The following is a 13,821-nucleotide window of genomic DNA, read 5'->3' as shown; positions in this document are numbered from 1 at the left end:
TCTCCTTATACAAACCAGAACACATAAGCAAAGCTACATCAGGGTAGGTGGGATACTATAACAACATTAGGAACAACATTGTTATACTATTCCACCCACCTTAATGAGGATCCTTTGGGCGTGGCGATCCCATAGCCTTTGGAGTCCAGGTTGCCGCCAACCTTCATGGTGTCGCAAGGCTTCCGCTGCTCGATGTACTCGTTCATGGTGGACTCCAGCAGATAGGCGTATTTGCCCTTGGACTTGCGCACCCGCAGCACCCCCTCTGCTGTGGTTTTCACGAACACAGAGGGCTCTGCGCTCCGCATGTAAGTCCACATCTTATCGAATAGGGCAATTTTGGAGCGCTGGAAGGTGGAGAGGACAAATACAGACATATCAGTTATTGTATGAAGAAACAAATATGTAATTACCATGGGATTAATAAGTACATTTCTGTCTCTTACCCTAAAAAACTCCTTGGTACTGCCGGAGTCCAGTGTTCCATAGGCAATCTCAGTCTGCTTCGCCAGATCCTCAGCACTCTCTATGGGCGACACCATCCTCTCAACAGTGAGGAAAGCAGCCAGGTTGGCCGTGTAGGAGGAGATGATGATCAAAGTGAAGAACCACCATACCCCACCAACAATACGCCCAGAGAGGGATCTAGTGAAAAAACAAAAAAAACGAGTTACTGGATCCCTGTTTTCCAAATGGATGGTCAAACCCACTGGTGGACCACAATCGATTAATTTGATGACTTAGGACTGTTTCCTGGCTTGTAGGGCAACAAGAAATGTCCAAAATGTTTACTAGATAATAGCTCCAAAATGTTTGCAAAACATTCAAATATGTAAATGCTGTCAGTATATTGATTACAAGCTATTCAGAGGTGAGAGGTATACGATAACATGCAAATGTTCAAAGGGCAGTCAGCCTGAATAGTCCTCAAATGTCTCTTTCCAACACCAAACATCCACACATGCCTTTGAAGATAGAGGATACATACAGTTGAAGTCGGAAGTTTACATACACCTTAGGCAAATACATTTAAATTCCTGACATTTAATCCTAGAAAAATTCCCTGTTTTAGGTCAGTTAGGATCACCACTTTATTTTAAGAATGTGAAATGTCAGAAAAATAGTAGAGACTGATTTATTTCAGCTTTTATTTCTATCATCACATTCCCAGTGGGTCAGAACTTTGCATACACTCAAATAGTATTTGGTAGCATTGCGTTTAACTTGGGTCAAATGTTTCGGGTAGCCTTCCACAAGCTTCCCACAATAAGTTGGGTGAATTTTGGCCCATTCCTCCATGACAGAAGTGGTGTAACTGAGTCAGGATCTAGGCCTCCTCGCTCGCACACACTTTTTATGGGATTGAGTTCAGGGCTTTGTGATGGCCACTCAAATACCTTGACTTTGTTGTCCTTTAGCGATTTGCCACAACTTTGGAAGTATGCTTGGGGTTATTATTCATTTGGAAGACGCATTTGCGACCCAGCTTTCCTGACTGATGTCTTGAGATGTTGTTTCAATATATCCACATAATCTTCCCACCTCATGATGCCATCTATTCAGTGAAGTGCACCACACCCTCCTGCAGCAAAGCACCCTCACAACATGACGCTGTCACCCCTGTGCTTCACGGTTGGGATGGTGTTTTTAGGCTTGCAAGCCTCCCCGTTTTCCTCCAAACATAACGATGGTCAAACAGTTCTATTTTTGTTTCATCAGACCAGAGGACATTTCTCCAAAAAGTAAGATTTTTGTAGTCCGACTTTTTTATTCTGATTTTGGAGTAGAGGCTTCTTCCTTGCTGAGTGGCCTTTCAGGTTATGTCGATACAGGAATCGTTTTAATGTGGATATAGATAATTTTGTACCTGTTTCCTCCAGCATCTTCACAAGGTCCTTTGCTGTTGTTCTGGGATTGATTTGCACTTTTCGCACCAAAGTAAGTTCATTACTAGGAGACAGAACGTGTCTCCTTCCTGAGCGGTATGATAGCTGCGTGGTCCCATGGTGTTTATACTTGCGTACTATTGTTTGTACAAATGAACGTGGTACCTTCATACATTTGGAAATTGCTCCCAAGAATGAACCAGACTTGTGGAGGTCAACAATTTTTTTTCTGAGCTCTTGGCAGATTTCTTTTGATTTTTTCCAATGATGTCAAGCAAAGAGTCACTGAGTTTGAAGGTAGGCCTTGAAATCCATCCACAGGTACACCTCCAATTGACTCAAATGTTTTCAATAAGCCTATCAGAAGCTTCTAAAGCCATGACATCTTTTTCTGGAATTTCCAAGCTGTTTAAAGGCACAGTCAACTTAGTGTATGTAAACTTCTGACCCACTAGAATTGTGATACAGTGAATGATAAGTGGAATAATCTGTCTGTAAACAATTGTTGAAACAATTACTTGTGTCATGCACCAAGTAGATGTCCTAACCGACTAGGCAAAACTATAGTATGTTAACAATAATTTTGTGGAGTGGTTGATAAGCAAGTTTAATGACTCCAACCTAAGTGTATGTAAACTTCCGACTTCAACTGTACATTAAACTCATAGCTGATTGAGTGCGCATAAAGAAATGGTATGACCATAGACATCTCCGGTAATGACATAGCAAGGAAAACTGAGCACCCTGGAGCAAATATACAGAGTTAGCTCTTCCTTTAATAGGGATAGGGCTGATTGCTGCCCCCTTTGGGGTGATTGCGTGCCCATGGTAAACAGAAAAAACATCTGTCAAAAATTGCTAATATATGCAATTAATTATTATTGAATAGAAAACACTCTAAAGCTTCTAAAAACCGTTTAAATTATGTCTGTAAGTAAAGCAGAACTCTCAGGGCACTCATTCTCCCAAACTCTCTCTTGTCATCCAAAAAGTTGGCCCAACTTTGACGTCATCGCCCCCACCCTTCCCAAGCACCTACAGTCCTGGGAACAGTTCCTATGCCTTCAGCACGGTGTCCGCTTTCAATGGGGCTTCTCATTGTGTGATTCACCGCTCACGAGAGTAATGACAGGCCGAAACCTTTCGGTCGAGTGAGAAAACAGGTTACTCTCATGCGCATTCTGCTCCTGTGGTGTCTTTCTTCCAAGATTGATTAAACGATGCGTGTGTTTCTCTTTGTCCTGAGAATTGCTGTGAAGCTATATAACATGCTAACGCTGTGTTCTGAACCAAGTTTGACAAGTTTAGTCGACATATAATATGTAATTTCGACGTTTTGGTGCGAACTAACTTTACTTTTTGGCTGCATTTCAACCGAAATATGTCGTGTTTGATAACCGAAAGACACAGACTTCAAAACTAAAGCTGTTTTTGGTAAGTATAAACCCTTCCAGGTCTTCTGATGGAAGAACAGCAAAGGTAAGGGAACATTTGTGTTAAATTTGGGTTTCTGTGGACTCCGAGATAGAGGAGCCAAAATGCTAATTCCTGAGCGCCGACTCACATTATAGCCTAGTGAACGAAATCTGTAAAGTAAAAAATAAATGTAACACAGCGATTGCATTTAGAAGAAGTGTATCTTTCTATATATATGTAGAACATGCATATTTAGTCAAAGTTTATGTCGTGTATTCCATGTTAGCTGACGGCGTGTGCAGAAGCCATCGTCATTTCTCCGGACATTTGAGTAGCATTTTTTTAACAATGCGTCATTGTAAACAGAGATTTATGGATATTTATGGCATATTATTGAAAAAAACATAAATGTACTGTGTAACATGTTATATTACTGTCATCTGATGAAGATTTCAAAAGGTTAGTGAAATTATTTTCTTTTAATCCTGCGTTTGATGATTGCATATTTTGTTCAATTTGGCTATGGAAATTAGCTGTGTCTTCGGTGTGTATTCCGTGGTGGTTTGACATAAATATGTGCTATGTTTTCGCCGTAAAACATTTTAGAAATCTGACTTGGTGGCTAGATTAACAAGGTGTTTATCTTTCATTTGAGCTATTGGACTTGTTAATGTGTGGAGGTTAAATATTTCTAAGAATATTTTTGCGTTCTGTGCGCCATTGTGTCAGTTGAGCAGTGGGGGAGGGTACCCCTAGAGGGACATGTGGGGCCATGTAGTTTTAAACAACATCAAGGCCCAGTCATGTGTAAAGGGACGCGGTGGGTAATAGCTGATGTCTTGATGACAAATCTCCCAGGAATTCATGTGACTGACGGTCCCCTCTCTTGTGTAAAGTGGAAGCCTGCTTAACATAATCGGCTGCATTCGCACTTCATTAACTCCCTATACGCCCAGCACTAATATGACACTGAATTAATTACAGCTGGGACTATGATATTTCAAGACATGGCACGTCTGCTTACATAATAAACTGTACGTCAAGGGGTACAAGGACTGCCAGGAGTGTACAGGATGTGTATTAACTTATTGGATATAGGGGGCACTCTTTTAATTTATGGATAAAAAAAACGTTCCCGTTTTAAACAACATATTTTGTCACGAAAAGATGCTCGACTATGCATATAATTGACAGCTTTGGAAAGAAAACACTCTGAAGTTTCCAAAACTGCAAAGATATTGTCTGTGAGTGCCACAGAACTAATGCTACAGGCGAAACCAAGATGAAATTTCATACAGGAAGTGCCCCAGATTTTGAATGCGCTGTGTTCCAATGTCTCCTTATATGGCTGTGTATGGGTCACAAATGAGCTTAGACTTTCTGTCGTTTCCCCAAGGTGTCGACAACATTGTGACGTATTTGTAGGCAAATCATTGGAAGATTGACCTTAAGAGACTACATCTACCAGGTGGCCGCTTGGTGTCCTCCGTTGCAATTATTGCGTACGCTCCAGCTGCGTGTATTTTTCGTTTGCTTCGAGGAGAAACACAGCTGCCACGAATGATTTATCATCGAATAGATATGTGAAAAACACCTTGACGATTGATTCTAAACAACGTTTGCCATGTTTCTGTCAATATTATGGAGTTCATTTGGTAAAAAGTTTGGCGTTGTAGAGACTGCATTTTCAGATTTTTTTCTTAGCCAAACGTGATGAACAAAATGAAGCCATTTCTCCTAGACAAATAATATTTTGGGAAAAAATGAACATTTGCTATCTAACTGAGAGTCTCCGAAGTTACATCCGAAGTTCTTCAAAGGTAAATGATTTTATTTGAATGCTTTTCTTGTTTTTGTGAAAATGTTGCCTGCTGAATGCTAGGCTTAATGCTATGCTAGCAATCAATACTCTTACACAAATGCTTGTGTAGCTATGGTTGAAAAGCATATTTTGAAAATCTGAGATGACAGTGTTGTTAACAAAAGGCTAAGCTTGTGAGTGAATATATTTATTTCATTTCATTTGCGATTTTCATGAATAGTTAACGTTGCTTTATGGTAATGAGCTTGAAGCTATAATTACGATCCCGGATACGGGATTGCTCGACGCTAGAGGTTAAATGGAAGGGATCATACCAAGATGTATAAAATAATAACTTTTTTATATCACTCAACAGAGAATTGAAAAAATCCAGTTGTCATGTCCTGAAATAAAGTTTGGAGAGGTATCGTTAATGTACACTGAATAAAAATATGAACGCAACATGTGAAGTGTTGGTCCCATGAGCAGTAAAAAAATATCATTTAAATTTTCAAGCTTATTTCTCACAAATGTTTAGCACACATTTATTTACATCCCTGTTAGTGAGCATTTCTCATTTGCCAAGATAATCCATCCACCTGACAGGTGTGGTATATCAAGAAGCTGATTAAACAGCATGATCATTACACAGGTGCACCTTGTGCTGGGGACAATAAAAGGCCACTCTAAAATGTTCAGTTTTGTCAAACAACACAATTCCATAGATGTCTCAAGTTTTGAGGGAGTGTGCTGACTGCAGGAATGTCCACCAGAGCTGTTGCCAGATAATTTAATGTTAATTTCTCTACCATAAGCCGCCTCCAACGTCATTTTAGAGAATTTGGGAGTACGTCCAACTGGCTTCACTGTCATGTGAAATCTATAGATCTGGGCCTAATTTATTTCAATTGACTTATTTCGTGATATGAACTGTAACGCAGTAAAATCTTTGAAACGGTTGCGTTTATATTTTGGTTCAGTATACAGTGCATTCGGAAAGTCTTCAAACACTTTTACTTTTTGCACATTTTGTTACGTTACAGCCCTATTCTAAAATGGATTAAATCTACGCACAATATCCCATAATGACAAAGTGAAAACAGGTTTATAGACATTTTTGCTAAACTATTAAAAATCAAAAACAGAAATACCTTATTTACATAAGTATTCAGACCCTTTGCTATGAAAGTCAAAATTGAGCGCAGGTGCATCATGTTTCCATTGATCATCCTTGAGAGGTTTCTACAACTTGATTGGAGTCCACCTGTGGTAAATGTATCTGATTGAACATGGTATGGAAAGCCACACACCTGCCGATACAAGGTCCCACAGTTGACAGTGGATGTTAGAGAGGTTGAAGGAGGTTGAAGGAATTGTACGTAGAGCTCTGAGAAAGGATTCTCTTGAGCCACAGACCAAAAAATGTCTGCAGCATTGAAGGTCCCCAAGAGAAAAGTGGTCTTCATCATTCTTAAACGGAATGTGGCCAGGTCGCCTGGCTAAACTGAGCAATCGGGGGAGAAAGGCCTTGGTCAGGGAGGTGACTAAGAACCCGATAGTCACTCTAACAGAGCTCCTCTATGGAGATGGGAGAAACTTCCAAAAGAAGCGGCAGGGACTGGGAGACTAGTCAAGATCGTGGGAAAGATGAATGGAGTAAAGTGCAGAGAGATCCTTGATGAAAACCTGCTCCAGAATGCTCAGGACCTCAGACTGGGTTGAAGGCTCATCTTCCAGGTCAATGACCCTAAGCACACAGCCAAGACAACGCAGGAGTGGCTTCGGGACAAGTCTCTGAGTGTTCTTGAGTGGCCCAGCCAGAACCCGGAATAGAACCCGATCTAACATTTCTGGAGAGAGCTAAAAATATCTGTGCAGCGACACTCCCCACCCAACCTGACAGAGCTTGAGAGGATATGCAGAGAAGGATGGGAGAAACTCCCCAAATACAGGTGTGCCAAGCTTGTAACATAATACCCAAGAAGACTCAAGGCTGTAATCGCTGCCAAAGGTGCTTCAACAAAGTACTGAGTAAAGGGTCTGTGATATGTAACTATGATATATTCATTTTAATAAATGAACAAAAATGTCTAAAAACCTGTATTTTCTTTGTCGTTATGGGGTATTGTGCGTAGATTGATGAGGGGCAAAAATATTTAATCCATTTTAGAATAAGGCTGTAATGTAACAAAATGTGGAAAAAGTAAAGGTGTCTGTATACTTTCCGAATGCACTGTATATCTTTATCTCCTTATATTACACTGTAAGATTCTTGAGAATACAATGCCATTTAAAACAACAACCTGGGGAATAGTTACAGGGGAGAGGAGGGGGGCCAAATGGTAGCTGGGGATGATTCGATCGTCATTGTAGCATGAGTTGCGAGGTTGCAAAATTCACCAAGAATATCAGTATATGAATACTAGTAAGTCGCACTGAGCCAGCCTAACAACATACAATCAGGAGGCAGTTTGAAACCCACCTAGGCGAGATGTCACAGCCCTGTCTCATGAAGGCGCCGAGGGAGAACCAGAGACTGTTGAATATCCCAAACTCGTTGGTAGACTCATTAGTCTGGATCTGGCCGTCCTCGTACTCCTCTGTGTGCCACTCATATGGGCTGAATCGACTGACCAGGAAGAGCACCACGCTCACACCGATGTAGGCAAACACGATGCACATCCAGATTTCGTAGGCCAGAGGGTCCAGGAAGGAGAAGACTCCAGGTTTTGACTTTTGGGGCTTCTTGATCATAATGGAAATACCCAGTGACATAAAGGGCTTGGAGAAGTCTATTACTTCTTCTCGGACGAGGGTGATGGTCAGCGGTGCCACAGCTATATCAGCTTTCTGGGGAGGAGAGAGAAAGAGCTTGATGTTATAAAGAGTTGATGTTATTGTTCTAGGGAAACCGGGTGGGCATTAGTAGTGTTTAAAGGGAACTACTGGGGAGGTTCGTATACAGCAAGTTATTGGATTTGATCAATATTATAAGGCCCATGCATCTCTTTTCTTACCCCATAGACAAGCTCTCCCACCATTCCGTTCCAGATCTTGGTCTCAGCGTCTCGGGCTCCATATTTTCCATCCCCTACAATTTTCAGCTGGTATTTGAAGCCGCAGTGCTTGGCTATCTCAGCAGCCAGATCTACACAATAGCCCTCGTATCTTTCATTGTCTAAAAAAAGGTCAGCATTCTTCTTGAGCATTACATATGGGGCTTCCTGAGGGAGAAAACCAAAAATACTGTTCAGTCCAGCAGGAGTGCCTTTAGCCTTTACATCATGGTATACAGTTCATGCTAGCTGTATACATGTAGAGACTTTTCACTGAATGAATGAACAGCTCATAAACAGACGTAGACTACTATGAGTTTGTTTGTGTATGTACAGTGTCCATATTAGAACCGCATCAATATGGACACAGTAATACTATAAAAACATGATTCTATGGACTAACAATTGCTAAGCTTTGATTTTCAATTCAATTATTGTGAATTAAAGAGTCAGATGGTATGAATAGAGTCAATGACAAGTCATTACCAAGATTGTGGTCACAATGACCGTTTTGTTTTCCATTCCTGTTGTGTCATTCGGAAACACGTCTGATTTTGTGACAGCCATTTTGTCAACTTCGTTCCAATATCCAATCTGTGGAGAAAATAATGCATAGTGAATGAGCAATTCCATAATGTCATGAGACGGTAGACAGCGTTGTTGTTTCAGATGAGTGTAAACATACAGTTATGAATATAACTATTGTTCCCTGAAGGAGCGAACGAGGTATAACATACTATGGGGAGTCTTAAATCAAGCCAATCTGAAATCACGCCCAACAGGTCAATGGAGGCCGAGGCCACCCTTAGAAGCCTTCCTGGCTATAAAATTGTGGCTCGCATACATTTCCTCAATTCCGTACTGCTCTTCAGCGAGCTCAAACCCCCTGACGGTGTGGGGCCAAAATATGTTGTACCTCGTTCCCTCCTTCAGGAAACAGTATTCTAACTGTACCTTCCCTTTCAGTCGGTCACTCTGTATAACATTCTACGGGGACATACAATCACGGCCCAAGCCGGCTCAGAGGGTACCAAACTAGGTCCACGGCAGCCAAAGCACACACGTTTCACCAGCTCAAGAACAATGCTTACCTTGCGAGCCTGAAATGTCCATACTAGTACAAAGAACCGCAAGTCCAAAGTAACAGAACCCCTGTCATGACTTGGTAAAGTGCAGATACGCACGGCATAGGATTGACCAGAGTAATTGAACCACAGCAGCCTGAAGCTCAAACCCACCGAAAACCTGCAGTAACCTGGAAACTGTGTACTGGCGCACTGCCACGGCAGTCCAAGGCTCAAAGTCACAGGAAACTGCCTAACATCGACCCCAGTCCATACCAGTTCCAAAAAGTCTCACACAGAGACCCAAGGTGTCTGGAATGCCAGAACTCACACAAGGAACCGCAAGTCCAAAACAACAGGGCATCTGTTGTGTCTTGATAATGCGCATTCCCTATCGATGAACCATGGCAGTCCAAGGCTCAAACCCGCAGGGAAACTGTGGTGACGCGGATAAATGCGTAAAATGTGCACTGCCCAACACCTGCTCCCAGACCCACGATGCGTAAGATCTACGTCGGCCCTGCCGATCAGGTCCTATATCTGGGCCACCACCGAGGGGTGCAGTCTCCATTCCGTAGAGATAAGTCTCCCCTGGAAAGTAGGTCTGCAACCACGTTGAGAGATCTGGGAAGATACTTCCCCTGGAGCGACAAATTCTCACTGCTTTTTACAAGCAGATAACAGGCCAGGTTTAAGAGAGAGACCGTCCCCCCTTGCCTATTGATGTAAGCCACCTCTGTCCTGTTGTCGGACCTTACCAACTCATGCTTGCCCTCCAACATCGGACGGAAAGCCTCAGCGCTAGCAACGTCGGGGAAACCCTGAGCAAATGATGGCAGTGGCGAGATGCGTCCAGACATAGCAATCATCCAGCAGCAATCATCCAGCTCTGAAACAGACACATCAACAGAAGTCCCAGAGGCACCACAGCTATCATAGAGGCCATCAGACCCAACAACCACAGGCATAAGTGAAAAGACACCAGTTGAAACCGTGCCAAACAGAGCCGGAATGCGACCCTACTCTTGTTGGGACAAAAAGTTAAGATTCAGAACCGAATCAGAACAAGACTCAGAAAACTGAATGCGCTGGACCGGAGGCAACAACTTCTCTTGTGATTCACTGTTCACCCCAGAGACTGAATATGGGAAACCAACATGGAGCTGGAGCTCCACCTGTTCCCTCAACTCAGCTACTTCATCTAGTCACATGACAATATTCATCCGTCAGATCTATGGACATAAACTTATTGCTAGGTTGCATCCACTGCAATAGACGGCAAAGTGTGAGCATGTTGAATTTACAAACCTTGAAATCCTGGATTGGACACAAAGTTCCATCGCTCTTGGGAACTAAGAAGTACCGGCTGTACCAACTGCTCTGTACTTCTGATGTAGGGACCTCTAATTAACTTATACTCTGCAGCAGAGGTAACTCTAGGTCTTTCCTTCTTGTGGCGGTCCTCTTGAGAGCCAATTTCATCATAGCGCTTGATGGTTTTTGCGACTGCACTTGAAAAAATGTAGTACTTGAAATTTTCACATTGACTGACCTTCATGTCCTAAAGTAATGATGGACTGTCATTTCTCTTTGCTTATTTGAGCTGATCTTGCCATAATATGGACTTGGTCTTTTACCAAATAGGCCTTCTGTTACCAAATAGACCATCAAGCACTATGATGAAACTGGCTCTCATGAGGACCACCACATAGTCCCAGCCGTCGTCGGGGTCTATTGTGCCAGGCGCATAGGACAATTTGACACAGAGATATGGAACTGTGGGTTTGGCCCCTGAAAGGTTGAATTTGACGACTAGGGGTTTACTCTGAAACGTGATTACAACTATACAGTCACAGCACAACTGATTGGCTCAAACGCATTAAGAAGGAAAGAAATTCCACAAAGTAACTTTTAACAAGGCACACCTGTTAATTGAAATGCATTCCAATGGCCTGCAAACCACTACCTGGTGAAGCTGGTTGAGAGAATACCAAGAGTGTGCAAAGCTGTCATGAAGGCAAAGGGTGGCTACTTTGAAGAATCTAAAATATATTTTGATTAGTTTAACACTATTTTGGTTACTACATGATTCCATATGTCTTTTCATAGTTTTGATGTCTTCACTATTATTCTACAATGTAGAAAATAGTAAAAATTAACAAAAACACTTGAATGAGTAGGTGTGTCCAAACTATTGACTGGTACTGTGTATATAGATACATACAATAATGGTGTACAAGACATCATGATTGTTGCCTGTCTGAGTGGACTAATCCATTGTGGAGGCTGTGGGGATGGCACATTCCATCACTCGAAGACATGCTACTGAAATTGTATGTGGTTATATTAGGTAGGAACAATGGTGCAACACTAATACAAATAATATTATTCTATAACAGATGCACTTTCTCCCGCATTGGATTGTAATGATGTGTGCTGAGAGTCGGGAAGCATGTTCAGGGAGTGAATACATTTCATTAATAAATTAAACAAACATGTAACACAAACAGCGCACTGACATGGAACAGAAACAGATACAATGAAACCAAAGGGAGTGCCATAAAGGACAGGTAATCAAGGAGGTGATGGAGTGTCATAATGCACAATTAGGCGTTACGCTGGTGACAGGTGTGCGCCACGACAAGAAGACTGGTGACCTAGAGGACGGAGAGGGAGCACACGTGACAGGATAGCAGTCGCTGTCCGTGGTTCTGAAACACATCAGTGCGCTGTTGAATTGGCGCCTTTTCCTAGACCATGTTGCTATGTGCATAAAGGCCATGTTAACCAGCATATTGGTGTTGAAAACAATGTGGTGGAGGCAGCAGCGGAGTTAGGAGATGAGAAAAAAGTCATTGCCTAGATTGTCTAAGAAAAGTGAGGAGGGCGGAATCCCCAACTTAATTAGGCCTATAGTCAATAGTCTAACTGTTAAATGTGCCTGGCGTTATAAATCATCCATACACATCCACAGAAATAAAACAGATCCTGCTTCTGATGCCTTTGAGTGTTTGTTTAATAGCCTACTGATTCCGTGAGCACCAAGCCTCTGAGCACCAACCACATGTCAGATAAACCATTTAAAAAATGTTAGTCTTTGCTATGGTGTAATAAAGGCTTTACACTTCTTTTTTTTGCGTTAGAACAGTCTCTCTGGTATTATTTCTAATTTATTTAGTGTGGTTTGCACTGTTCCAAATGGCCAGAAAAAATATATTTATAATAATAATAGCCCTCATTTTTCTTGATCTCCTGATATTTATTATTTTTTATTGTTGTGATCATCATTATTATAACAATATGTAATATCATTATTATTAGTTGGCTTAGTATAGCAACCTTCTATAACCACCATCGTTCTGTAGGCTTGGAGCACATCCTGTTTAGTCTTCATACATAACTTACTAAGGCCTATATTTCAATACTTATACATAAGCTACAGTACTGTATCAATCAATTATTCATTCATTCATGTCATCACACAGCATACGAGTCATTCCTGATTTGAAATGCAATCAAGTATTATTATTTTTTAAATAAAATAACAACGAGACCCTTGAATAATTAGCGTAAACGATAAATAAACCGTTCCATTTTGGAAATTGCATTCACGAATGAATGCAACTGGTTTTGGTCTATGCTGTAATAAAGGCTTTACAAAATGTTTTAAATAATAATTACAGACTCTCTAGTACACTTAATTGATTTAGTGTTGTTTACATTGTTCCAACCCGTCAGAGAAATTAGATTGTAATCTAACAGCACCAGTTTGCCAAACATATGCACACTCCTTACTTTATTTTTCTTGATCTCCAGTATTTTCCACAACTTGACCTCTCCTTGACCCCCTGAGCAACCAGTAAAAATTCCCCCGTTTCAAGTTTATTTGTCACGTCCTCTGCATACGTTTTGCTGTCAGATGTGTTAGTGTTCTGAGTTTGTTAAAAATGAATTTACTTATGTGTTTATGATATTCTATAGTTCGGGCCCTATTGGTCATGTGCATGCAATTTATACATGTGTCACGTAAAGAGAGCAAAGCAACATCTAGGGGGACCCACTGACAGACACCTAAGTCAGATCTGAATCTTGGAGCCTTCGTGTGATTGAAAAGTTAGTAAATTGTGTGAAATGTTCTTCCTTCAGGCGAGCTGAAGAGAGAAGAATTTTGAAAATGGATGACAGCCCTGATATTGTAGCCAGTAAGGCGGGGCTTCCGAGGGTGGGCTCGGCATCTATCATATTGAGACATGTTCTAGCCATATCCATATTCAGAAACACTAACATACCTTCACAGGACCATTATTCTTCAGCTCCATGATATTAACAGAGTAGTTTACTCGTTTGCCATGTTGATCAAACTGAATATTCCCTGTGAGACCGTCCACACGAACCTAGAAGGACACAAAACCACAGAGGCAGAATGGCAAGACGCCACCATTAAATACCTCAGTCATAGACCAATTAACTTTTTCCACAAGGATCTGGATTCATATTGCCTCGTCTAAGCTTTGAAGCCAATGCTCAGGGTAGAAATCCTGAGAGTGTGTGGGAAGACGATTGTCAATGCTAGCTCAGGGGAGAATGTGTGTATGTTT

General features: G+C 41.5%; 1 protein-coding gene across 4 annotated transcripts in view; it reads right to left on the bottom strand.

Annotated features, from left to right (window-relative positions):
* Positions 1–13,821, bottom strand: part of LOC109905282 (glutamate receptor 2) — a 65,810-nt gene that overhangs the window by 6,408 nt on the left and 45,581 nt on the right. For all 4 annotated transcript variants that reach the window (XM_031790233.1, XM_031790231.1, XM_031790235.1 and 1 more), the window contains exons 8-13: positions 13,513–13,617; positions 8,646–8,753; positions 8,121–8,327; positions 7,586–7,953; positions 447–645; positions 100–347 (exon numbers count right to left, since the gene is read on the bottom strand). In XM_031790233.1, coding sequence (XP_031646093.1) covers positions 100–347; positions 447–645; positions 7,586–7,953; positions 8,121–8,327; positions 8,646–8,753; positions 13,513–13,617 — 1,235 coding nt within the window. The remainder of the gene's footprint in view (positions 1–99; positions 348–446; positions 646–7,585; positions 7,954–8,120; positions 8,328–8,645; positions 8,754–13,512; positions 13,618–13,821) is intronic.

The sequence above is a fragment of the Oncorhynchus kisutch genome, linkage group LG15 (assembly GCF_002021735.2).
Source record: "Oncorhynchus kisutch isolate 150728-3 linkage group LG15, Okis_V2, whole genome shotgun sequence".
NCBI lineage: Eukaryota > Metazoa > Chordata > Actinopteri > Salmoniformes > Salmonidae > Oncorhynchus > Oncorhynchus kisutch.
This window is presented reverse-complemented; position numbering and strand designations above follow the sequence as displayed.